At 53.4% G+C, this 25,813-nt stretch overlaps 2 protein-coding genes across 3 annotated transcripts; both read left to right on the top strand.

The window, feature by feature from the left end:
* Positions 1–1,565: 1,565 nt before the first annotated feature.
* Positions 1,566–16,095, top strand: PRPS1 (phosphoribosyl pyrophosphate synthetase 1). Its single transcript, XM_054169427.1, has 8 exons — positions 1,566–1,777; positions 2,369–2,575; positions 5,533–5,716; positions 6,046–6,144; positions 7,863–7,987; positions 9,879–10,052; positions 10,988–11,147; positions 14,026–16,095. The coding sequence occupies exons 1-8, from the start codon at positions 1,770–1,772 to the stop codon at positions 14,116–14,118; spliced, it is 1,050 nt and encodes a 349-aa protein (XP_054025402.1). The 5' UTR covers positions 1,566–1,769; the 3' UTR covers positions 14,119–16,095.
* Positions 16,096–19,236: 3,141 nt separating this feature from the next.
* On the top strand, positions 19,237–20,802 carry LOC104306351 (thymosin beta-15A homolog). Of its 2 annotated transcripts, none has more exons than XM_054169440.1 (3): positions 19,237–19,331; positions 19,702–19,806; positions 20,283–20,802. In XM_054169440.1, the coding sequence occupies exons 2-3, from the start codon at positions 19,707–19,709 to the stop codon at positions 20,318–20,320; spliced, it is 138 nt and encodes a 45-aa protein (XP_054025415.1). In that variant the 5' UTR covers positions 19,237–19,331; positions 19,702–19,706; the 3' UTR covers positions 20,321–20,802. The 2 variants fall into 2 exon arrangements, with proteins under 2 accessions (XP_054025415.1, XP_054025416.1); XM_054169441.1 differs by having other exon boundaries at positions 19,269–19,331; positions 19,693–19,806.
* Positions 20,803–25,813: the final 5,011 nt, after the last annotated feature.

Raw genomic sequence — 25,813 nt, 5'->3', positions numbered from 1 at the left:
ACCCCCAGCCCAAACTAAACCAGCAACAAAACCCCCAGCCCAAACTAAACCAGCAACAAAAAACCCCAACCCAAACTAAAACAGCAACAAAAAACCCCCAACCCAAACGAAAACAGCAACAAAACCCCCAGCCCAAACTAAACCAGCAACAAAACCCCCAGCCCAAACTAAACCAGCAACAACAAAACCCCGAGCCCAAACTAAACCAGCAACAACAAAACCCTGAGCCCAAACTAAACCAGCAACAACAAAACCCCGAGCCCAAACTAAACCAGCAACAAAAAACCCCCAACCCAAACGAAAACAGCAACAAACCCCCCAGCCCAAATTAAAACAGCAACAAAACCCCCAGCCCAAACTAAAACAGCAACAAAACCCCCAGCCCAAACTAAACCACCAACAAAACCCCCAGCCCAAACTAAACCAGCAACAAAACCCCGAGCCCAAACTAAACCAGCAACAACAAAACCCCGAGCCCAAACTAAACCAGCAACAAAACCCCGAGCCCAAACTAAAACAGCAACAAAAAACCCCCAACCCAAACGAAAACAGCAACAAACCCCCCAGCCCAAATTAAAACAGCAACAAAACCCCCAACCCAAACTAAAACAGCAACAATAGATATATAAATAACCACATTAAATGGGCTGTTAAAATAGTAACCACATAGCTTTCAAGAATGATCCAGATGACACACACACACACACAAAAGCACCTCTGCATTTGCAATTCAGAGCATCCACCACAGCCATGTTATTTTTAATCTCAAAACGTGGCCAAAGGCTATTTCCAACAGAACATTTAAATTGCAGACAAGTATTATTGAAAATCCTGGGGACAAGTGCAGAAATTTGTGGCGTATAGACTTCATGGTGCTTTTTCCTCGCCGAGTTTGCAGCCAGACCTGCTGCACCGGCTGGACCTGCGAGAAGCCGCTGCTTCCTTGCACAGGGAGCCTGCTCCTGAGCGCGGCGTGCTCGAAGGGGAAGGGCAAAGAAAATCAAATATTCGGGTGTTTTTTTTTTTTTGTAGGCTAGTAGTTTGCAAGACAAGCAAAAGGTTTTATCTTCAGGTGAAGAAGATAAGCACGATCCCTCAAAAGCTGAAAACTTGCTCCAACTTGACACACGGCCCCAGCCGACCTTTGAAGCTAACAGCCGGGGGCCAGCTCCGAGCCCCGGGCTCAGAGCAGACGCTCGGGGTGCGGCTGATGAGGGAGGCAGCTGCTCCTTCCCCGCTTGTCCTTGAGCCAGCGCAGCCTGCAGCCTAGGCGCCCGTTCGTGCTGGAGAAGCTGCGGCTTCTCCTATGGGCACCTATTCGCTGTGGAAAATGACAAGGGAGGCGGAACGCTGGGTACACAGCTGGCGGCCGCCGCTGCGGCAGGCCTGGGGCTCCGCAGGCCGTCACCCCACCGCTCGGGGTTTTGCTTGGTGCGGTACAACCGCGCGGTCGGGAAAGAGCCGCGCAGATGCGGCTGCGGCGCCGCGGCTGCCGTGCCGCGGCTGCCCGGGTCGTTCCCACTGGCAGCATCCAGCGGCGTGGCCAGGCGACGCCGTGGGGTGCGTGTGCGGCGCCGGGTGCAGCAGCCCGGCTCGGTGGAGGGGTACAGCGCCTTGCGAGGTGACGCCGGCACGGCATGTCATGTCACTGTGGTGCTGCGTTACACCCTGCTCCCGCAGCCCGCCGAGCTGACGCCTGCTGAGCGCGCCGCAGGCCCCGGCAGCCCGCGGCGGCGGACGAAGGAGGCAGCACGCACGGGCACTCTGGCATGCTGAGGTAACCCTGGCCCCGTCACTGCGGAGGCCCTCACCCGCCGGGGTCGGAGGCCGGCCGGGGGACGCGGGCACAGCCCTCTGCGGTCAGAGAGGGGCCATTTTCCCTCCTCCTCCTTGCGTCCCCCGGGCGCGTCCCCCGAAGGAGGGGAGCCATCATGGCCGCCGGGCGGGTAGGGGAGCGGGGGTCGCCTGCCAATCACGAGAGTAACGAATCTCGGGCGTCCCTCCCGGGGGGGGCCCTACGGGGCAGGGCTGGCGGCCAGCTCCGCCGGCGGCCGCGCTAACCAATCGTAGGCCTCTCCCTGCCTTACATCCCACCCCCCCGCGGGGGTCCCTCGCCCATGCCCCCCCAGGGGCCGCTGTGGAGGTGGGTAGCTAGGCGGCAGGACCACGCCAACGGCCTTTCGCGCCATTGCGGGGGCACGAGGAGCCCCACCCCTGGCCGCCATGCAGCCAATGTGACGCGCGCCGGGGCGTGTCCGTGGGGGCGAGGAGTCTATAAAGGGACCGCGCGGCGGGCGGGAAGGGGTAAGATGGCGGAGTAGGTACGCGGTGCTGTGCCCTGTGCTCAGTCTGCCGCGTCCTCACCCAGGAGGCGGGTGGGTCCCCGTGCCGCAGCCGGTTGCGGTGCGAAGTGGAGCGGGGAGGAGGAGGGAGCCGCAGCTGCAGCTGCCGCCATGCCCAACATCAAGATCTTCAGCGGGAGCTCGCACCAGGACCTGTCCCAGAAGATAGCCGACCGCCTGGGCCTGGAGCTGGGCAAGGTGGTCACGAAGAAGTTCAGCAACCAGGAGACGTGGTGAGTGGGGCGGGGCCGTACTACAGCTCCCAGGGGGCCGTCGGGCGCTGCAGCGCTGGGGCTTGCGCTGCCCCCGCGCAAGGGCTGCTGGGGTTTGTAGTGCGGGGGCGCCCTGCGGCCGGGCCTGCCCCCGGGGGAGCGGTGGCTCGCTGGCGGCCACGCTGTGTAAACGACTGCCTGGCGCTCCTGCCCGTGCCCTGTGCAGGGCCGGACACTTGGAGCGCATACCGCGCTCGCCCTGCAGGCAGCCGCTGCGCAGCCTCCGGGCACGGGCCGCGAGCGGAGCCCGGTCTCCCGTGGGCGTCCTTCAGCCGAGGGGGCGCCCATGCAGCGCCGCTGGAGCAGCCGCCTGTCCGCAGCCCCTTTCCATGGGGCAGCGTGGTGATCATGCCACTGGGTGCCGGGCCGGAGCTTACTGAATGCTGGGTAAGAGGGAGCGGAAGCCACCGGCCTGGCACAGCGTCACACGCCCGTGAGCGGCGGAGCCCCGGGAGGTTGGCCTTTCGCGTGGGGAAAGGCCGGGGCTGCGTGCTCCCCGGAGGGCTCCCGACGGTGGGCCATGTGTTGGGCTGCTCCACAATCCGGGACGTGCCTCTAGCGGCCTCCGCTCCAAAGCATCTGTCTGCCGTGCGGGCCGGGGCAGTGGTCGCACTGCGCCTTGCGGAGTGCGGTGCGCCTGTACCTGGAGGAAAAGGTTTGGACATCCGGCTGCTGTGAGCGGTAGAATTCACCAGCCTTGTCTCAGTCGCTCCAGAAGCTGGGAGCTGATGGGATTGCCCCGTCCCGGGGTTTCACCCACGCTGATTAGTCTATCCTATGCCTAGTCGAGACAGGGATGACTTGACTCTTGACAGTCTTGTGCTTAGAGTGTACCTGGTGCCTTTGAACTGTGCTGAAGAGCATCGGAGTCTTTATTGAGAAAATCATTCAGGAAAGATCAGAGGCTGACACTGCCTTGCAGCCCATGATGCAGTTGCTGTCGCACAGTCTGTATTTTCCCCCAGACTCTGAAACCTAAGATTCATCCTGGTTTATATTTATGCTTTGTAAGTCTTGCTACCATCCTGCTTTGAGAAGCTAAAAATTACTCAACACCCTTAAAACTTGGGTTAGAGAGGTATATTAAGCATTTATACACCACACAGTATAATACAAAGAACCTTGAATGAGTGCTCCAACCCACTCCTTTCTTCTGGAGACAGTGTTGTTTTTTCCAGGAGCATCCAGGATGTGCACATGATGTAGAGCACTGTGTTGCTGTTGCTTGCAACTGAAGACTTCAGAGGTAGTACAAAGACTTGTAGAGGAGAGTTGTAAAAAGAGGCTCTTTGACTTACAGCCACTGCACAGTTCTCATTGCTCTGCATCTATCTAGTTGGCTACCCATCAGCTTGTGTCAGCAGGTAATGTGACCTTAAGACCTAACAGACATCTTATTTACCCTAGTGAACTGATACTTCCAGTACCTGAAGGAGGCCTGCAAGAAGGCTGGAGAGGAAGTGTTTACAAAGGCCTGCAGTGACAGGACAAGGGGCAATGGTTTGAAATCAGGGAAGAGGAGATTTAGGTTGGTTGTTAGGAACAAGTTCTGCACCATGAGAGTGGTTGAGCACTTGAACAGGTTGCCCAGAGAGGTGGTTGAGGCCCCATCCCTGGAGATAGTCAAGGTCAGGCTCTACAGGGCTCTGGGTGACCTGATCTGGTGGAGGATGTCCCTGCTCACTGCAGGGGGGGTTGGACTAGATGACCTTTGCAGGACCCTTCCAACCTGGGTGATTCTATGATTCCCAACAAAAGTAAGATTGTTTTAACAGAATAATTAATTGTTTTGTATAATAAATGTCTTGAATCAGCTTAATATTAGACCATTACTACAGTTGGAGATAACACCTGTATGCCAACTACTGTTAATTCAGACACTTAGCTGGTAGAAGGGTGTCTGAAGTTACCTGGCTGAAATTCTACATGAGAGCTTGTTGTGTGCTGTAGTCATTGTGCAGTAAGGATGACAGCTGCCTGCTGACAGACGTTGAGCAGTAGCAATATAAATACCTAGCAGGCATCAAGAATGTGGAGGAAGGAGGGAAATGAAAGCTGAGGTGCTCTATAAATGAAGCCATTAGGAGTCAGATTGGATGATTGTCTGTACTTGCTCCTGGAGTTTGTGGCAGCAGTCTGCAGCATCTCCAGTGCAAGAAGAAACTGTGGAAGAGCTTTGTCTTCGACTTCTGTTTACTTCCAAATCTGTAGCAGGCTTCTTCAATCATGAAATGCTGGAGCCTGTTCCCATTGCCCTGGGGGAAACCTCAAAACTAAGACTACTGCTTTCCTTCCAACTGCCCCTAGTGCAGCTGTCTTGATACGCATGCTGAAGCTGGTGGCTTGCTGCTAGCAAACAGGACCTTTGGCTTGTGTTCAGGCCCTTCATCAGCAAGGATTAGTGTGCATTACATCCAGGAGGAAATTAACCCCAAAAGCCTTTCCAAAGTGAAATGCTGGAGGGCTTCTTTGTTCAAGCCAGTGAATAGCTGTTCTGACTAAATGTAGTAATCAGCTGCAGCATAGCTTCTGATAAAAGTTTGGCTTGGCTTTCTGTGCTCATCTGCCATCATTCTTGCTGCCTTTGTACACTGCTGCTTTTAGCTGCGCTGGTTGCACTTCTGATTCGAGGGAGCAAGGCCTGCTCTGGGGTGTTTACGTGCCCAGCTGGTGCTGAGATCGAGAGCTCACACTGAGTGCTTTTAGCCTTACTGACTGAACCATTAAATTTGATCAGTGAGCAATGTAAAATAGTTACTGAGCAAATAAGCAACAGTGTTCCACCTCAACCCTCGATTGTGTGATGCTGTCAGCCGTAGAGCCTTGGGAGTGCAATGCCTTGGTTGCTCTGCAGGCGCATGGAATGGCTGCTTTGGTTTGCATTTGCATCCAACTCCCCTTTCCTCATCTGTTCCCAGCGTGGAAATTGGCGAGAGTGTGCGAGGGGAGGATGTCTACATCGTGCAGAGTGGCTGTGGGGAGATCAATGACAATCTGATGGAGCTCCTTATCATGATAAATGCCTGCAAGATCGCTTCAGCCAGCAGAGTCACAGCTGTCATACCCTGCTTCCCTTACGCTCGGCAGGACAAAAAGGACAAGGTAAGAGATGTGGTAAGGGTTTCTACTGGGAAGAAGAATGCACACCTTGAAAGTCCTGACTGCTGGATAAGGATTAGATGAGATCAAATATGTAGAGCAGGAGATAAAACCTATTTTAATGTCTTTCAACCTCAGGGCACTGGACTGAAAGTTCATCTTTTCTTAACTGAAAATACACCAGGCTGTAATCACTGCTTGATGAAAAGATGGGATGCTACCCAGTACTCCTGTCAGTAACTGCTTGTGAATCCTTGCCTAGGAGTGGAAGACCTGATGTCTTGATGAAAGAGCTGAACTTGTCTTACATACTGTTTTTCCTCCTGTACCAGAGTCGGGCTCCAATCTCTGCCAAGCTGGTTGCAAACATGCTGTCTGTAGCGGGTGCAGATCACATAATCACCATGGACCTGCATGCCTCTCAGATTCAGGTAGGAGCTAAAATCAGCAAAGTACTTGCTCCAGTCTCAACCTCTTCACTGCCCTGCAGTTTTCCCAGCAATTTGCCTTTGTTTGTTCTTTTGGACACAGCAGTGACTGGCATTTGGGAAGGGTAGAATCATTTAGGAGAGTAAAGGGAGATGAGGTCATCTGTAAATGAAATGAGAGATCTTCCCTGGGGGGCTAAGCATTTTCAGTCTTGTGTAAGTGAATGTTTGGCTAGTAAATGATCTGTGCAACTTTATTGCCACACAGTAACTTGGTGTGTTCTGAACTGGTCCTTTGAGGAAATTGAGATGGAGGATGGCTTTATCAAGAGTGTTCTTAAATATTTATTGGAGCTTTCTGATCTTTACTGAATTGCCAGGGAGAAAGGAGCAGTGCTCTGTTTGATACTGGCCCTGCTGCCCTGAGGTTAGCTGTGCCTCCAGGCCTACTGGCACAGCTGTGAGAGGTTGGATAACTTGCTGATGGCAGGATGGGCAATCTCACTTACCCATTCACTCCACCCTTCTGCATAAGTTGGCCTTGGTCCTCTCCCATCTTCAGGTGAACTGAAAATTGCTCATCAGTTTTGCTGACATAGTGAACAGATCAATTGCAGCCTTGGCTAGTGCTGTGTATGAGAAGTGGCAAGAGTGTGTACTAGGGAGAAGAGGGGCATCAAGTGCTATATTATCAGTCCTTTATCTTTCCACTTGAAGCAAGTGCTCTGAGACCAAGAAATCAACTCAGGGCAACTGGAAGAGGTATAGCAGAGGGGAGGATATTTGTTGTATTGCTGCAAACACTTTGGCTCCAGAAAGGTAAGATACCTACTGGTGGTGAAGTTGAAAATGCAGCCATTCATACTTCATAAAAGATCTTCCAGTGTAATTTGCCCCAAAATACTTTGTCTCAGATGAGAAAAATCTGTGGAGACACAGCTGAGAAGACTTTCAGAAACACCATGAAATAAAAGAACAGAGCCCAAGGCAGTCTGCCTCTTTCCTAAGAGGCTCAGAGTTGTGATGGTGTGTGACCTTTCACCAGCAGCAATGGTGAGATGCAGCTGAATGATAGGATTTGTGTGTGTAAGATCCCCAGCATCTGAAACCAGCCAGTTTCAGCCTGGTTTTTGTAGCTGCTGAGCACAGAAGGAATAAAGATGGTAGGAAGGACCTTTTACCCCTGTACCTTGAAGCTTGTCTCTAGAGTAGCCACCTCTAGTCTCCTGCTTATTACTTCCTGTCCACTATTAACTGGTGGCTTTTAGTGACCTTTGAGGTTTGCCTGCAGGAGCCTGCTGGGTCATTGTAAAGTTGTGGAACCAGCTGCATGCATTTGAAAACCATTGTTACTCAAGCCTTTTCCATAGAGCTCCTGTAGATGTAAACAGAGCAGGCAGTGAGCTGTAAAGATTGACATTGAAAATGTGTTTGGTGCTGGCTTTCTGCAGCCTCTTAGGTTAGAGCTAGTTTCATGTTGTGAAGATGTCAGATGTGAGGTGTTGTGTATGCTGCTAAACCATTTCCAGCTCTGAGGACTTTTTACATTGCCATTAAGTGTATCCCAAAGGCTGCTGCCCTTGCTTGAAGAGAAGTAGAGAGGAAAGCTTGAAGGCTGTGGAAAGGTGGTGGCTGCATGCCTGATCATATAGAAGGCTTCTTCCAGCTTCTCTTTGGAATGTAACCTTCAGCTACATTTGTTGCTCTTCTCTTCCTTGCAGGGCTTTTTTGATATTCCTGTTGATAACTTATATGCTGAGCCTGCTGTTCTGAAATGGATCAAGGAGAATATTGCAGAGTGGAAGAACTGCACCATTGTTTCACCAGATGCTGGTGGAGCCAAGAGGTGAGCTATCAGGCAGCTAGCTTCAGGAACTGCTGCATCTGCATGAATTCCTGAGGGGGTGTGTGACCTCATTCCTAAGGCACAGGTTCCCTCTGCCAGCCTGCCTCCTGTGAGACAGTCTGTGGCAGCTAGGGAAGAGTGGTCAGATATTCTTCCCAGGGAGCATTCAGAAAGTTTCTTGGGTTTCATGGAGAGGTAAATAGCTTCTAGAACCACAGCTGCATATGAACTGCACAATTCCTGCATGCCTTGGACTAGAACAACCTTTTGTAGAAGGGTAGTCATGCAGGTTGAAGGAGGCAGTCCTGTGGCTCACACCCTGTGCCAAGACACCGCTGCTGGTTAATGATACACTTTTATCCAGGCAGTCTTCTTTGCAGTGCAGTATTAAGCTTAGTCTTACTGAGGCATTTTTTTACTTTATTACTCTTGATTTGAATATGTAGTGAAACTTTAGCCTGCTGCTGCTCTCTCTCTTCCCTGAGAGCAAGGAAGATAGGTGGTTCCTTTCCAAAAAGCAGCAGCAGGTTGTGCTTTGATCCCAGCAGCAACTGAAGCGCTGTGTGGCTGCTTGCTCTCCCTATGGGATGGGACAGAGAATCAACCCCATGGGTTGAGCTAAGGAGAGCGTAGTAGAACCCCCAGAAAGGCAGAAAAACAGCAATAATCAAGTGAGTGACACACAGCACACTGGTCTCTGCACTGGATACCTGCCCAGCCTGCCCCTTACACAGTGGGCATGATGTCAGTACGGGACTGAACACCCCACCGGCTGGTTCTGTGCTCCTTGCTCTGGCCCCTTCCAGCTTCTTGTGAAGAAAATTATCCCTCTCCTAGCCAAACCCAGGGCAGTTACAGCACCTTTCTACTTTGATAGTCTTGATTCCCACCTTTCTGCAGATAAACATGTCAGTTTGTGGGCACGTTTAGAATGCTCTCAGCTGCTGCTTAGGAGAAACTAGGCTTTGCTTTGATGCTTTTGCCTAAGCATCAGGGAATGGCAAAGGGACCCAGGCATATTCTTTAATCCAGGACTGTCACACCAAAATGTTGGGGTGTGCTGACCTGATTCACATACTTTAGAGTGTTAAAGCTATCTTTTACCTCCAAGAGATTCCACCACTGTAGGTGGAATGTATGTCTTCCTTTAGCTGTGTTTATTGCCCATGAATGGGAGAAGACCTACTTCTGTAGGTAGTTTCACTGTGCAGTATATGAAATGCCAACTCAGCCAGCTATAATCTGACTCCTGATAAAACCTTTTCCAAAGGTTTTATCCAACTGAAATGTGTCAATCTTAGCTGGTGCAGTATTTTATGGAGATACTGCAAGACCCAATGCTTCATTGTCATGCAGGGATCCTGGACTGATAGATCTGATCTGCTTGAGACTAGGAGTCACTGTAAAGCTTAGGTCTCTCTAGTAGAAAGGTTGTTCTGTGTAAACATGATGTGGTGGATGTGTACTCCTGCACTTCTGTGCATGACAGTTGAATGCTCATATAAGTGCAAGGCACTCTCTGTCATGGCACAACTCAAGCCTTTCCAACACAGTGCTAGAGAGATGACAATATCCAGAGCATTCTGATCACTTCAAATTTGCCAAACTTGATGGCTAAAGCTTGTTTGGAGCTTTAAATGCAAAGTAATTTAGGGTGGTCAGGATGAAACACTGCCTTATCTTCATCTGGTTGCTGTCACTGGGGAGGGATCAGCTCAGAGATCGCAGCTCAACTGCTTGAAAGGAAACTGAGGTGGCAGAGCGCCTTCTATTCGTTGTTTGGGAGCAGTGAGGTGGTGACAGCTTCTCTTACTGCTCTGTCAGTTTGTGGTCAATGGCTTTTTGAAAGAGATTTGATTGAAGTGCTGTTTGGAAACTGCTCTCTCTTCAGAGTGACCTCCATTGCAGATCGATTAAACGTAGACTTCGCCCTCATTCACAAGGAGCGCAAGAAGGCCAACGAAGTGGATCGCATGGTGCTGGTGGGTGATGTCAAAGACAGAGTGGCCATTCTGGTAGATGATATGGCAGACACCTGTGGTACCATCTGTCATGCTGCAGACAAGTGAGTAGGGCTGACTGGCTCTTTCCTAAATCAGAATGCAACACAGAATGCCAGGTTGGAAGGGACCCCCAAGGGTCGTCCGCTCCGAGCTTTCTAGGTGGTAGTGCAGACTAGATGAGCTGGCTGAGCTGCCCCAGCACCCTGCCAAGCTGACTCTTAAAACTCACCAACCTGGGGGAATCCACTGCTTCTCTTGGGAGATCATTCCAAGGCCTAACTGTTCTCATTGTGGAAAAACTCTCTTCTGGATACCAGTCAGAAGCCTCCCCAGGAGTAACTTGTACCCATTGCCCCATGTCAGTTCCAGTGCTGTGTAGCGAGTTCCAGTGCTGTGTAGCACATGAATCAGATTGATTGCTTGTCAAGTTTCACAAAGTAAGTTCCTTGATTATCTAGTGTCACACAAAACAAGTCAAAAGCCTAGCTGAAGTTCTCTCCAGTGGGAATAACTGGCAGACCATAGTGTCTTCTGTATTTGAGACATGCTTATGTCAAAAATGTCTTCCACTAGGCCATCAGTGACTATGCTAAGTAGAACTTGGTCCTGCCTGGTTCATCAGTTTATGGTCACACATCAGACTTCCTGTTAGGAGTAAGCTTTTCAAGCTTTAATCTCTTTCAAGCCCTCTACACTGGAAGCACCAGCATATGCAGCACTCAGTATGAAATACCTGCTGCCTTGTGTTTGCAGAAGTACAAATGTCCCAGGGCTGAGAACAGCCTTTTTCTTGCTGTGTACTTCGCCTCTGGTGGGGTTTATGATTACTGCTTACACTGTGCTCTTCCTGTGAATCACTGGTGGGCTGGAGGAGGGAATCAAAGGTGGGCTGTCCCCTGAGCATATTGTATTGTCTCCTTCCATGCTTGTGCTCTGCACTGATGTCAGCTTAACATTTGCTGAGAATGTCTCACCCTTCTTTCCCCAACCCTTGCAGGCTTGTGTCAGCTGGAGCCACCAAAGTTTATGCCATCCTAACCCACGGGATCTTCTCTGGGCCGGCGATTTCTCGCATCAACAACGCCTGTTTTGAGGCAGTTGTAGTCACAAATACAATACCCCAGGAGGACAAGATGAAACAGTGCCCCAAAATCCAGGTGAGCATCTACTGTCACTCCTGGGGAGTGCCTGTCTGTTCTGCTGGTGATGAGAGAACCTCTGCTGTTGTCTAGTGCTGACAGCGGTTTCATTGCTACTGGAGTTGTTGGCAGTGCTGGCTGTACAACTTGCGCTAGGCAGGACTTGGGGATTTCCTGTGCTGAAGGACAGTTGGGTGTTGCAGCTTGACCTGAGCATTCAGGCATAATAGGTCCATTAGAAGCCTCAGGTTCTGCTATGGCATGAACACAGCCAAGGACTTCTCAACTCTAGCTTCACAGCACAGATATGGGGGACAGACACCTGGAGAAGCTCTGGGAAGTGAATTGGGCAGCTAAGAGTCAGCCAGTCCTGTGGTGTGAGAGTAGTGGAATCCCTGTACTGAGCATCTGGCAAAAAGGAAGCTCATCTGGTTGAAGCTACAGTGAATTTTAAGCTGCTTCTGAAAGTGACAGGCTGATTGCAAACTGCCTTTGGGCTGCAGTTTTTTCACACTGAGCTCTGGGTGATGTTCCTGCAGCTGAGCACATCTAAAAGATGCCTGATGTTTCAACTGCTTTCCAAGCTCCACACTACAGTTAATGTAGGCAAACCCAGTGTGTAAATAGCTACAGCCAAAGACTGCAGTGGAATAATTCTTCTGGCTCTCACATAAGCCCTCATCTGATGTTCCCTGTTGAGAAATCCAGACTAAAGGCTCTCTCTTAAGTGTCTCATGCTCTGTCTGCTGTCTGCCAGTTACAGCTGCTGGGTTTTTTTCTTTCCTTCCTTAGGAGGCAGAGGAAAACACTCAATATGGATTTCAGTTTACTGCAGTGTCAGCATGGTGCTTCTTACTGAGGCTACACATGGAAATGCTTTAGCTGCTGGAGTTCAGAGCTGAGTTTTACTGAGCCCCTCACTTTTCCCTGCTGTTAACTGGATTTACCCCACCAGGTGGAGCCAGCACAATGACTGGGAGCTGAGCTGCAGCACAGCAGCTTGGCCTTTGTTAGGCTGCTGGCAGTGGTGGTAAAGCCTCCTGACTCGAGGGAAGAGATCTGGCCTTGATTTAGACTCCTCCAACTTCTCTGCACAAAGTGAATAAGATAGGCCTAGTGTAAACAGAGGAGGCTTAGGGAGCCTCAGCACAGAGAGGTGACAGTAAACTGTCATCCTGAGAAAGATTAGCAGAGAAATAGTTACTGTAATGCTCTGTGTAGAATGTATTCAGCATTTACATGGCAATATATCAGTCCTGTGTGCAGAAGTCATTTCTCTGCATCTAGAAATTTGGATGCTGAGTTTGAACTCTTCTTAGAATAGAATTAACCAGGCTGGAGAAGACCTCAGAGATCATCAAGTCCAACCTATCATCCAACACCATCTAATCCACTAAACCATGGCACCAAGCACCCCATCCAGTCTCATCCTAAACACCTCCAGTGATGGTGACTCCACCACCTCCCTGGGCAGCACATTCCCATGGCCAATCTCTCTTGCTGGGAAGAACTTCTTCCTAACATCCAGCCTAAATCTCCCCTGGCACAGCTTGAGACTGTGTCCTCTTATTCTGGTGCTGGCTGCCTGCAAGAAGAGGCCAACCCCCACCTGGCTGCAACCTCCCTTCAGGGAGTTGTAGAGAGCAAGAAGGTCTCCTCTGAGCCTCCTCCTCTCCAGGCTAAGCAACCCCAGCTCCCTCAGCCTCTCCTCACAGGGCTGTGCTCCAAACCCCTCCCCAGCTTTGTTGCCCTTCTCTGGACACCTTCCAGCAACTCAACATCTTTCCTGAATTGAGGAGCCCAGAACTGGACACAGGACTCAAGGTGTGGCCTAACCAGTGCTGAGCACAGGGCACAATGACCTCCCTGCTCCTGCTGGCCACGCTGTTCCTGATGCAGGCCAGGATGCCATTGGCCTTCTTGGCCGCCTGGGCACACTGCTGGCTCATGTTCCACCTACTATCATCCAGTACATCCAGTACCCCCAGGTCCCTTTCTGCCTTGCTGCTTTCCAGCCACTCTGACCCCAGCCTGTAGCACTGCCTGGGGTTGTTGTGGCTGATGTGTAGAACCTGGCACTTAGAGGTGTTAAATCATGCCCTTGGACTCTGCCCATCTGTTGTAGTTTGAGCTGGGTGCCCCCCTGGTGCATTCACTTCCTGTGTCCAGAAGTCCAGCCCAGAGGGATGGACACAGGAAATTGTGTATTTCCTACCATAATTCTTTGCACCACTATAAGATCCAGTGCGGAGTCTGGCACTTCCTCTTTCCTTCCCTCTCCGAGACTTGGTAACTGGGGGAGAGATCTCCCGGCCATGGGCCTGATTGGGCCCAAGGCCACAGGGGGACGGGCAGTCTCAGGCCTGGCCAGCTGAGACTAGCCCAGCAGAGGGAGGGGGAAGAAGGAGCCCTGGGGGTTTTGCATGCACCCTCAGGTGGGGATGGGATCTTTCTTTGTCACTGCGCTTTGGGTTTTCTGTAACATTCACTGCTTTCTATTTAAACTTTCATCACTTTTGCAATCCGTTTGCCTGAGTCGTTATTTCTGCCTGTGGTGGGGAGGGGATCTGCCCCAACCCATTACACCATCTGTCCAGCCTGGCAAGGTCCCTCTGCAGAGCTCTCCAACCCTCTAACAGATCAACTCCTGCCCCCAGCTTGGTGTCATCTGCAAACTTACTGCTGATGGACTCAATGCCCTCATCCAGATCATCAGTAAAGATATTGAACAGGATGGGGCCCAGCACTGATCCCTGGGGGACACCACTAGCTGCCAGCTGGATGTGGCACCATTCACCACCACTAGCCAACCAACCACTAACTTGCCAGCCCTCCTTCCAGGCTTGATGTCTGTGCTCAGTGTTGCTGATGGATTTGTCTTTTCTCTCCCCCCCAGGTGATTGACATCTCAATGATCCTTGCCGAGGCCATCAGGAGGACTCATAATGGGGAATCTGTCTCCTACTTATTCAGCCATGTCCCATTATAACACCAGGTGTCAGCTGCTGCTTGTATGGCTTTTGTTTTTAAAGAAAACCAAAAGTTGTTCAGCTTGTTGTAAAGTTCAGTAGAAGACTCTGCTTGTTCCAGTGCAGCTCTCCACAGCTACTCCTGCTTAAGTCAGGCCTGCTGGCTCTGATCTCCCCCCCCACAACACTGGGAAGCTGGGAGGGGAAGCTCATCTCTGTAACACTCCCCAACTCCCACCAGCAACCCTGTGCATTAGGGCTCAGTAGTATTGATGAGTATCAGTTCTGCAGATCTGTGGAGAGCAGGACTGACACGTGGCTCATTGCCATAATTCTTTTTAGGGGGGGGAGGGAGGGAGAGGGTTTGTCTGTGGGCAGGGTTAGGTGATCTGGCATGCATACCCAAAATCGTCCTAGGGAGCTCTACTTCCCACACACCTTGATCTGGATCTACAGCAAAAGCCCAATAGACTGCTGGCTGTTGTACCACTCTATACCTGACAGGAACCCTTGAAGAGCAGTGGGAAGGCTTGTGTCTTGGCCAAGCTTGACCCTGGGTGAAGCCCTGGGGGACACCTGGGAGGTGGTTCTGCTACAGCTTCCTCCCATGAAAGGACAGACTTGAATTAATAATTGCAGATGAAATTCAATGCCCTGTAGCATGCTACACAGCCAAGGGAAGGTGAGGGCACAGTCTGTGCAGTACTGCCTTGCTGCTTGACACAGTGGTGCATCCTGGACCAGCATTCCTCTCCATGTATAGAGGACTCATGGTGGCTGTGTGCTTTTAGTTGCTAGTGTGGCTAAACCCAGTTGCTCAATTTCACAGCTTGCTCTTACCTTTGCTAGCAATTAGAGGGCTGCTGTTGTGTGTCATAGCTGCACCTTGACTTGCTGTGCACATCCTTGCTTTTTTCCCCTGTACAGTAGTAAACTGAGCCTCTCTATGCCACAGTAGCTTGGTTGTTGCACCTAGAAAGTGCCTGCTCAGACACTGGGGTGACCTAATAATACACAGCAGCTTTGTGTCCAGCAGTCTTAGCCTCTCATTGCCTGCAATCCTGTCCTGTAAGTTACTGATCCATTCTGGTTGCTTGTCCTGGTCATTGTCTGCCTTGCCTTGTAAGTGTTGCTCCTTGCAAAAGATCTTAAACCAGGGAGCACAGGAGGGTGCAGGACTACAAAACCTGAGGAAGCCCTTGGAGTGGGTCTGATGCTGCTAATGAGTGCTTACAGCAATGGGTTGAAGAGGCTAGTGGTGCCTAGTACTGGGAAAACTGTAGATCTAGCAACCACCTGACAGGCAGCCAAGGGCCTGAAAGGGGGGAAAAAACCAGAAACAAATACCAAAAGCAGAGCTGGCTGAGGCTCCCAGGTGTAATAAACATGATCTGAAACTTGAATTCTTAGCAACTGTACCAGACAATCGTGAGGTGAGCTGTTAGGTCTCTCCTGGACTCTTACAAGGTTATAGACCAAGCTGTTTTCTGCTCTGGGTTTTATTGGCACTCCTCTATTACTTGTTTTTTGAGCTGGAGGAGAGGAAAAAGGGAATAGGAGGAACTTGAAATTCCTTGCTGGAGTAAGCAGCATGGCTTTGAGAGGCATGTGGCTGGGGGTGTAAGCGGGACTAACTGAAAGGCTTAGTTAAGACCTAGGGAAGTACTTCTTCAGTTGTGCCTTTTGTTGAGGACTTCTCTCCCTCCCTAGAACTCCTGTCCTGTGGCATTGTTAACATTTCTGTTCCAGTGTAGGGTTTTTCTTTTTTGTATAAGAATTGGTGTTTGTCTGGAAGGTGTCTCTTGCTTCTTTGCTTTGCATCCTGCACTGAGCTCTACCGAGAGTCTGATTCCTGCCTCCTGCATTGGGAGCCCTTGCTGCTGCACTGCCAATGACCTGAGAGCCAAAAGCCAGGGCATTGGAGCAGCAGCCTGAGGATTTTCAGCAGCATTTGTGTTTGAACTTAAGACCTGATGAAGGAATTAAACTTTTATTTAAAAAAATACATATATACATCTATGGCCTCTTCCTGTAATGCTTCTGACAACCTTACAAATGAGAGGAGTGTCTTCTGAGTTGGGTCACTTGCAAGGTAGATCATGGAGCAATGCCATTTGGAAGGGAACCTTGGAATGTCATCTGCTTTAACCCTCTTGCAACAGGGCCAGCTGAGGTTTAGCTTGGCTGTGCTCACATTGCATGGAGGATAAAGCTTGGGACTAAGCTACTTCTCTTAGTGGCTGGTGGCTTTTGTCTGTGTTTCCTAGACTTAACTGTTAGGAGGGTAAGAGTGGTTAAGGGCTAACAAAAGCCCTTCTCTAAACTGCAAGGAGCAGCAAAATCCACTGCAGGAATGAGCCCTGCTCTGAGACACAATAGCCCTGGTGCTCTCTGTTCCTGCCCTGGTGGAAGGAAAGGACTGTGCAGGAGGATGGGGTTAAAAACAGGCAGGACAAAGTAAACTGTGGCCCTGTGGAGTAGGGAAGAATGGCTCACAGCCAGGCAGTGGTGGCTGAAGGGGGCTCAGGTCTTGGTGTTCTGGCTGTGGTGTTGCTCTGCCTGTCCTTCCAGGCAGGAGGCTGAAAAAAACCTCTCTGATCAGATAGAGAAAACCTCCTGCCTGCTCCTTCCTGTAGAAGAGAAATAAAGTGTTCCTGGAAATGGCCCTCAGTGGGGATGTATCTGAGCCCTGACAGCCTTGTTCTGTGGGAAATGTAAAACTCCTCTAAAATGGCTGGCAGTCACTCTCTTCTGTTTCAGGTCAATCTTCTTTTTGCCTTCCCCCTCATTGTTGACGTCTCGGTGCTTTTGGTATCCATTATTGAAAGCAGGGATAGCAGAGCACGTGGGGAAGCAGCAGGTTGTGCAGTTGTAAGAGGCTTCACAAATTGTCATGGGAAAGAGCTCTTGCAGGGATCCAAGCTCCTTTCTTGCTCTTTGTGCAAGATGGGATTTCAGAGCTCCCCAGCAGCAGCCCCACGCCTTGCCTGCTGGAAGTGCAGGCGGTTGGCTTGGGAGCTGCTCTGGCTGGGGTCGGTAGGAGTGTGGCACAGCTCCGTGGCTGGCTCAGGGAAAGGGGAGCTCCCATTCCCCAGCCTGTGCAGCTGCTGTGGCAGCTTTGCCCAGGCCCAGACCCCAGGATCTGCAAAATGCTGCAGCATGGAGGGGGTGCAGCACGTGGCAGAGGGGCTGTGCCTCGGCTGGGGTGGGTGCAGCCGGTGCTGCTGAGGGGCTTTGCGTAGGGAGCACAGGAGCCAGGGCCTTGTGCGCTGGCTGCCTGCGAGGGACTTAAAGCTCCAGCAGACTGCAGCATCCACAAAGGAGAAGCATGTGCAGAGCAGGCAGAGACAGAGGGGGAAGGCAGGCACAGCTGGAGTGTAAGCATGCAGCAAGACACTTGTATGGCAATTTGCATAAAGGCAAAAATATTTCCTACTTGAATTTTGAAAGTGGGGTGGGTGGGTGTGATTATCTTGTGGCTGTCCAGGAAAAACTGAGCCCTTTCTCAGCTTGGGATGGGCTTTGTGATGCAAGCTCTGCAGGGTGAGTTTGAAAGATGCTTGTGAAGGCAGCCTTGCTTGGGCTTGCAACTCCTTATGTGGCACCCTCCAAACCTGGCCCCACCAGGGGAGCTGCAAGGCCAAATCTGCTTTGCAAGCAGCCTGGCTGGGGGCTTTGGCTGTAGCTTCTTCCTCTCTCCCTACCCAGGGGATGTTTGCCACCCAGACTTCTCTCTGAGTAGCAACCACATACTGGGACCTGGGCCTAAACTTTGCCCTTTGCTCTTTCTGTGTACAGCATCCATTGGCACCACTTTAATTCAGAGCCCACTTGCTGGCTGGAGTGGCAAGGTGCCTGTGTCCTGCAAAGAGCTGCCTCTGGCCAAGACCCCTGCTGTTGCTGGAAAGCAAGTCCCTGTCCCAAGATGGCAGGAAATGGGACAGAAACCTAGAGGTTGGCAGGCTGGGTGGAGGTGGTTGTGAGTTGCTATAGTGCAGATGCTTCACCTGGTAGTCTACAGCAGTTTTGTGCTTGCTGTGGCACCAGCATCTGTGCAGGAGGGCCTTGGCAAGCCTGCCATGATTATATGGATGCCTTCTCATTCCATGCAAGGCCTCCTAGACATCCTGCCCTTCCAACCATTCCCCATCCTGGTGGCCAGTGTGCAGGTGCCTTCTGGACTACTACTGCCCTCGCTGCTCCCCAGTGCAGACAGGCACAGGTAGGCTGCCTGTTCTTAGACTTGGCTTTCTGCCTTTCAAAGGTTGGTTATTCCACATGCACCCCAGGCTTTCTACACCTTATTGCATTGCTATATCCAAGCAAGAGCTTGTGCCTGTGAGCGTGGTCTGCTCCTTGCCCACCCCTGCTGCTGTTGTAACCATATCTCCCTAGGAAGCCCTGTGTCTGCAGGCAGTGTGGCCATGGGCTGACTGATGGTGAAGCATCTGCCACAGCTGTGGAAATACACTGCTATTTTTATCCCAAGGCCTTGCTTTCTTAAACAAGCTCTGCTTAAGCAGGGTGAGTGTGTGGGAGAGTGGTCAGCAGATCCCTGGGAACAAGTACAGGGCACAGCCACCCCCATAGTTGCTGCTGCTGCCTCTGAGGAGGGTTTGGGGCTCGGCTGATGGGCCAGGAGTCACCTGGTCCACTGTGGACCATGCTGCTGCCCCTCGCAGTGGCACCGAGGGCTGGGAAGCAGAGGTGGCAGCAGGGGTGGGGTGGGCTGCTGGGGATGAGGCTGCGTGTGTGTGCCCGCATGTGCACAGGCAATGTCTGCGCTGGGGGCGTGCAGGCACGGCGTGCACGCGAGGTGCTGTGTGTGCGAGTCCGCAAGCTGGCTGCGGGTGTGCATGTGTGTGCAAGGACGCATGTGCAGGGCTGGGTGTGAGTGCGTGTGCCCATGCGGGGGCTGTGGGAACGTGTCCGTGGCCGCCTATCCCGGGTACCACCGCCGCAGACGCGCGGCCCCGAGCGCGCCCCGCGCTCCGCTGTCTCCCCGCCCCGCGCCGCGGTGCACCTCGGGAGCGGCAGTTTCCTCCGCCGCAAGCTGGCCGCGGCCACGCAGAGACGGGACTACGCTTCCCGGCAGGCCCCGCGGGCCCCAGACAGCCAATGGGAGCGCAGGCTGGGCGGTGTCCGGCTATTTAAGGCGCCGCCCCACGCCGCACGCCCCAGCCTCACCTGGTAGAGCAGCGGAGCGGGAATAGCCGGAGCAGCGCGGTACCAGGTAGGGCGCGGTGTGGAACGGCACCGGCTCTCCCGCCCGCGGGACTGCCGCGACGTGGCTTCGGGCTGTACCGGGGAGGGGGCTGCACGCAGGGCTGGTGCAAAGAGGGGCTGCTCCGAGGCGCCTCTGGCTGGATGCTGCAGAGAGCCTGGGGGTGACGGGCTGCATACCGCGCTGAGCGCTATTGGTGAGGGTGGGGGACGCTCCCCCGGTGGGCGCGGGGGCTGGCCGGAGCGGCGCAGTGCCGTGCCCGGGGCGGCGGCGCGCCCCGCCCTGCGCTATTGTCCGTGGCGGGGGCTTGGGCGGGCCGCCTTTGTCTGTCGGTCCCCATCCCTGAGAACCTTGGCTAACCTCGGGGAAGGTCTTGCAGCCAAAATGTGCGACAAACCAGACCTCTCGGAGGTGGAGAAATTCGACAAGAAGAAGCTGAAGAAAACCAACACGGAGGAGAAGAACACGCTGCCCTCCAAGGAGAGTGAGTACAGCCCTGGGGGCGGAGGGGCCGAGGGGCGGCCACGGTGCTAGGCTGCTGGGCAGGCAGGCGCTGGCCACGGCCGGTGGAGTGTGTCCCCTCTTCGGGTGCTGAGCTGGCTGTCGGGGCATCCGTTGGAGAGAGGCGGTTTGGGGCAGATAGGCTCAGCCCTAAAGAAAACCACGGACCGAGAGGTGAGGGGTCAGGGTATGGCCCTCCAGGGCAGCCGGTGTGATCGTGTTGTTCCGAGGCGATGCCTCAGGTAATGAATTCCCTGAGGAGAGATGCAGGCAGATGCCCAACGTGCTGTCACCCATGTGTCTCATTACCCTCCGACTTAGTGTTTGTCCACCCTGCCTGGGATCAAACCATAAAACTGTGTTCCAGGGGCTGAGTGACTGCCCTGCAACCTTCTCCAGTGGATGTTTCCACGTGAGAAAAATAGCACCAGAGACTAATGGACCTCTCTTTTCTTGCAGCTATTGAGCAGGAGAAGGAATGTGTGAAGTCCTCATAGAGTGAGATGGCCTGGCAGGAAGAGCTACCACTTGATTCTTTTTTTGTTTGCTTTGAATTCAATCATGTGTGGGGTTGTTTGGGTTTTGTTTTAAATCTATACCATGTACATGTATGAAAAACAGCTGCACCACCTAACCCCCTGTCCCAGCCTGCTGGCAGCTTTGGTGGACGAGTGGAACAAAGTGTGTCCACCTCAGTTCATCGAGAGCCTGACCCAACCCCATCTCTGCTGCTCAGCCAACTCCCATTGGCAGTGTTGATCTCGCTGTAATGTGAGGAGATGAGCAAGGGCTGTGAGGCTCCTAGGGATGAACCTCTTCTGCCTCGGGGCGTGGGGATCCTTTCTGGCCTGACCTGTGGCCAGGGTCTGTCTCGCATACTTTTCACTATGGTGTTCTGTAGCCTCATTCACAGTTTTTTTGTCTTCCTTGGGGGAAAAATGAGAAGTTTATTATAAAATAAAAAATGTAATGGCTTACCTGTGGCTTGTGGCTGCTTCTCTGGCAAAGGTTCAGGCTTCAGCCCTGGGGGGTGCAACTGTCTCTGCCTGGTGCTGCAGCACCACTGGTTTGGTGTTGCTCAAAGGGTTGTGTGGGATGGCTCCCTGCAGGGTGAGTCTAGCTTGATGTTTGTGTAGGGCTCAGCTCCTGAGGGAGATGGGAGCTGGGAGCATTGCTGGTGTGACACTAGGGCGGGAGGCTCAACTGGCTGAGGCCACTGTTCCATCAGCAATACCACCACCGTAGCAGTTTCTTGATGCATCTTTAAGTAGAGGCTAAGCTTGACCATGCTGCCCACCAGAAGGCAGAGCCTCCTGCTTCAAGAAGGCTGGCATCTCCTGCTTAAAGCAAGTTGTGGACTTGGGCTGGCTCCTCTTGTGCATGGCTGGAGGTGCCTGTGCTGGCAATGTGGATGCTGGCCTGGGTCCCACTGCTGCTTGGAGCAGAGCTCTCAGTGCCTGGTACAGCCCTTCACTTTGAGCCAACCTCTGCCCTTGCCGTTGGTTGAAGGAGGACTTTGTAGCCTTGTAAAGAAGGATTAATGCAGTAGACCCCTTGGGTGCCTTCCAGGTTGATCCCAGCCCTACCTTGTAGGAGTGGAAATCCCTGTGTCCTGCAGCAGAGGTGAGGGGCAGTTGGGGTCTGGTAGTGCCTCCAGGTCTATGCTGAGGCTTCCTGGGTGCTGCCAGGAATTCCTCACCTCCACCTGGCCTGCAGGGTCACTGAAAAAGCTTAGGGAGGAGGTGGAGGCCGACTTGCCAAATAAGAGTTTTGGCCAGAGTCCCTCATAAGCCTGGTCAGCTGCAGACAAACACAGGGCTGTTGTGCCTGCCCGGACATGGTTCATATCTGCTGAGTACCTCCACCCACACTGCCTGCCAAGGGCTGCAAATAACCCTGCTGGTGTGGCTGTGGCTGCCTTTGCTCCTTAAGCAGAATGGAAGTAAGGAGCTGGAGGTAAGAGGTTGGTGATTGTGTGCTGTCGGGGCAGCGTGGGGCATTTTTCTCTGGTATGAGGGCAGAGAGGAGCGATGCTGGGGCCCAGCTGGGGCTGCTGCTGCACTAAGAAGTTTGGCACATGCCACTGTGACTCTGCCCACTCAGAATCCCTGATGTCCTTAGGACAGCCCTATCATGGGTGTGGGGATCCTTTATCCAGGGCCAGCTGTCTGGGTGGGCTGTCAGGATGCTGGGGTGGCAGGAGCCGCTCATCACTCCAGCAGGGATTGTCCCTTCTCCAGGACAGTTTCTCACCAGGCAGGGACAGGCTCGGCCCTGTGCTGGGGAGGGGTCGTGGAGCCCCTTTGGACCCTTCAGTGAAAGCAGGAGGTGAAAAGGGCCATGTCAGCAAGAGCTGATCTCGGGAGCAGCAGCCAGGGCTTGCAGACTACTAGAAGTTAAGCACCTCCCAGCTGGTTCAGCAGTTCCTTCTCACGCAGAGGCATTGCAGTCCCTTGGCCACTTGATGCACCCAAGCTGAGAACTGGGTCAAACCCGGAGGTAAGTCTAGCCTGAGCCTTTTGCCCATCCCCAAAAGCCAGAGTGTGAACTGAACCAAGTAAAGCCTTTGGGATGGAAACACAAAGGAGCAGAGCTGGATCCCCTTCCCTCGGTGGGGCTTTTGGGAACAGAGTGGCCTGGGTGGCTGCCCACAGCACCCTATCTGCTCCTGACACCACCCAAGTGCCTCTCCCTCCTGCACCCTCTTTAGTCACACTGCAGTGGGCCACTGCAGGAGTGGAAAACCACCAGCCAACTTATCTCCCCTTGAGTCACTCACACCTCTCTGCAAGGTCACCACAGGTGTGTCTGTCCCCAGCACAGCTGTGCTCACAAACCCCTCCACCTCACCTCATGTTGCACATGCAGGCAGCAGAGGCTGCTCAGGACTGCCAGGTGCCTGCTGACCTCCCACTCCCTTCTTCTGGGGCTGACCAGTTCACCAGCCAGGATGAGGGCTGCAGCTCCCCAGCAACTACCCCAAATGTCAGGGATGCTGGTGCCAGGAGCCAGCAATGCTCCAGCATTTGCCCTGAGCCTGTGGAGCTAGTCCATGGGAATACCTTGCTCCATCCTTGCTGCCCAGAGAGGTGGTTGAGGCCCCATCCCTGAAGATATTCGAGGTCAGGCTCTACAAGGCTCTGGGTGACCTGATCTAGTGGAAGATGTCCCTGCTCACTGCAGGGCCGTTGGACTAGATCACCTTTGGAGGTCCCTTCCAACCTGGGTGATTCTATGACCCTGGGGAGCTGCAAAGTGAGGTCAGGGGTGTGATGAATCCGGGTTTGGGTTGCTTTTTCACTGTGGCCACCACAGGGACACAGCAGTGCAGGTTAAGACATGGGGTTATGCACTGGCACAGCTGGGTTTGTGCCCTGAGGAAGCCACTCCAGAGGCTGGCAGCCCCAGCCTGGCCCTGGGGACACCCAACTCAGTGGGTTGTGCGGCTGATGTAGCTGTGTCCATCTGACATGAGGACAGCCCAGGCAGTTCTCCCACTCACATCTCTGCCAGAATGGCACACAAGGAGGTACCAGACACATCACCCCAACCCATACTCTCATGTCTGAGGATAAAGACACAGCCATTTTTCAATCCAGTGCCCAGAATGTCCTTGTTGCCAGCAGGGGATTATCCAGTAAGGGAGAAGCGCTGCAGAAAAGCCCTTTATGGCAACATTTTGCCTCCTGACCTGACCTGGACCTTCCCTTTTTCACCCCAGCATGCATGGGCACAGAGCTGCTAGCAGCATGGGAGGCCAGGACACCTGGCAGTCTGATATCCCTTAGAACCATGGCAGGGTCAGCAGCATGGGCTGCCCCAGCAGTCACCCAAGCACAAAGGATGCCATCCTGGGAGCTGGGCCTTCCTGGCAGGGCTCAATGCCACCTTCCCTCACTGGGCACCAGGGGTGTGGAGCTCCTTCTGGCAATATCCATACCTGACCCTGGCCAGGGTGCTCCTGGGGTGGTTTCCTCCCATTACTGGAGAGCTTTGGCTGGCACTGCAGAGGAGGGAGGAGGAAGCTGAGTCACCAGCAGAAGGAATTTGGGCAGATACCTGGTGAACAACAGCAAAGGGTGAATTCAGATCAGGGCTTGTGGGCCTAAAGCTGGGATGGGCATCTGGCCCTGCTGCTGTTCCATCCCCTCTGACTCAGCTAGGAGAAGATTTGGCCCCCTGTATACTCTTATGTGGAGAGCCATAATCCCACCTCTTGCAGGGGATGCCCAAGTCAGCCTGTGCATGCCCTGCCCTGGGCACCCCAGTGTGCCTCTCCTCCTGGCTGTGCACCCACCCTGCCATGCTGCAGCACTCTCTAGCACCATGCTGGCTTGCAGCACAGATTGCCCAGTTCAAGGGAGGCTGTTGCACGCCAGCAGACAGGGTTTCACTTTGACCCCTCTCCATCTGGCAGTCCCCAGAGCTGCATCAGAAGGTGGTGAGAGCCAAGAGATGGCCTTGACCAGGCCCTGGGGCAGCTTCTGAGTTTGTACAGCAGGAAACTGCCAGCCCCAGCCTGCACTGCAGTCGGCCCAAGCAAACAGCCCCTGGAGGGTGTGCATTTACCATCAGAGCAAGCAGCATAAGGTGGTGCCATGCTGTGCAGCTGGGCAGATATACTGGCTCCCCCAAGCACGGGTTCTCCCCCAGGCACGGGCTCTCCCCCACCCACCACTCCCCACATCCCCAGAGAGAACTTGTCGCTCCTCTGTGTTACCTGAGTCAGCCTTTCCCTTCCAGGCGTCCCCCCCCTGCCTGGGTGGACATGCTGCCACGAGCAGAGCTCAAACCCTGCAAAGGCAGTGGTGGAGAGGGGAGGTGAGGGGCCAGCAAACTCGAGCTGCCAAGGAAAACCTCCGCTGGGAGTTGCTGGGGGGGGGCTAGCTGCATGCATGTGGATAGTTGCGTGCTTGGTTGTAACAGGAGAAAGCAGAAGAGACTGGAAAGAGGGAAATGAAAGTGTTGTGGCTGCTGGTGACCGTGCTGCTTTGGACATGAAGCTGATGAGAGGCCTCCAAGGGGTGAGAGAGTGTGTGTGAGGTGGCACTGCGGGTCAGACGTCCCCTCAGGACACTCAGTGACACAGCAGGGGAGATTAAGAGACAAGCTGTCCCCATCCTGCAGAGAGGAGCAGTGCCATGCTGGAGAGCCCTGTAGCCATGGGGTGGGAAAGACACTGCCCCTGATTAGTGGGTGCTGCACCAGCGCAGGGAGCCAGGCACCTTGAGACACCTGCACTGGTAAACCTGCCTGCAGGGTGTGTGGTGCTTGGCAGAGCTGGGCTGCCACACGGGGCACACCCCATGACACCTTCCCCAGCAGCAGAGATATTGCCCAGGAGGTCAGATTTAGCAGCAGTGGTTTATCCATGCCCTGCCAGCAGGGGCTCAGCACAAGCAATGATGAACCAGGAGTGCTCGGAGCTTCCTGTCCTCTCCTCCGGAGCCTCGGCAAGGGCCAGGCTCCTGCCAGCATCCAGGTCTAAGTAAAGCTGGGGAGTTATGCACTGGGCCACCCCACAACCTGCCACACTCCTCATGTTTGCTGGGGTTGTTGCTGGTGTGGAGCACAGGTGGGGAGCAGCTTTGCCACGTGCCTTTGCCACATGCCTTTGCCGAGCAGCGTGCATGCCGCTGGCGCCTGGGCACGCCAAGCCCTTTGGTGGCTCGCAGCCTGCTCCTCTGAGTGGCCAGAATTAACTGCTCATTGCTCTGTGTGTCCCCCTCCTCAGCTGCATTCTGCAGATTCCTGCAGGCCCGTGGGGCCGAGCAGGGAGCTGCAGGAACACCTGCTCCTAGGGGGGATGCTCCTCCGGTGTCATGCTGCAGCGCCTGCACTTGTGCTCCAGCTGGGGCAGCTGGTGGTGGAGGGGAGTGCTTTATTTTAGGGAGCAGCTGGCTCACACAGGAGACATTGTTTCTTGCCTTTCTTCCCCCTGGTGCTTTATTACAAAGGATTATGGCATGAAAAGACATTTTGTTCCCCTG

The sequence above is a fragment of the Dryobates pubescens genome, chromosome 18 (assembly GCF_014839835.1).
Source record: "Dryobates pubescens isolate bDryPub1 chromosome 18, bDryPub1.pri, whole genome shotgun sequence".
Taxonomy (NCBI): Eukaryota; Metazoa; Chordata; class Aves; order Piciformes; family Picidae; genus Dryobates; species Dryobates pubescens.
The sequence above is the reverse complement of the archived record's forward strand: the minus strand, read 5'-3'. Positions and strand labels throughout refer to the sequence as shown.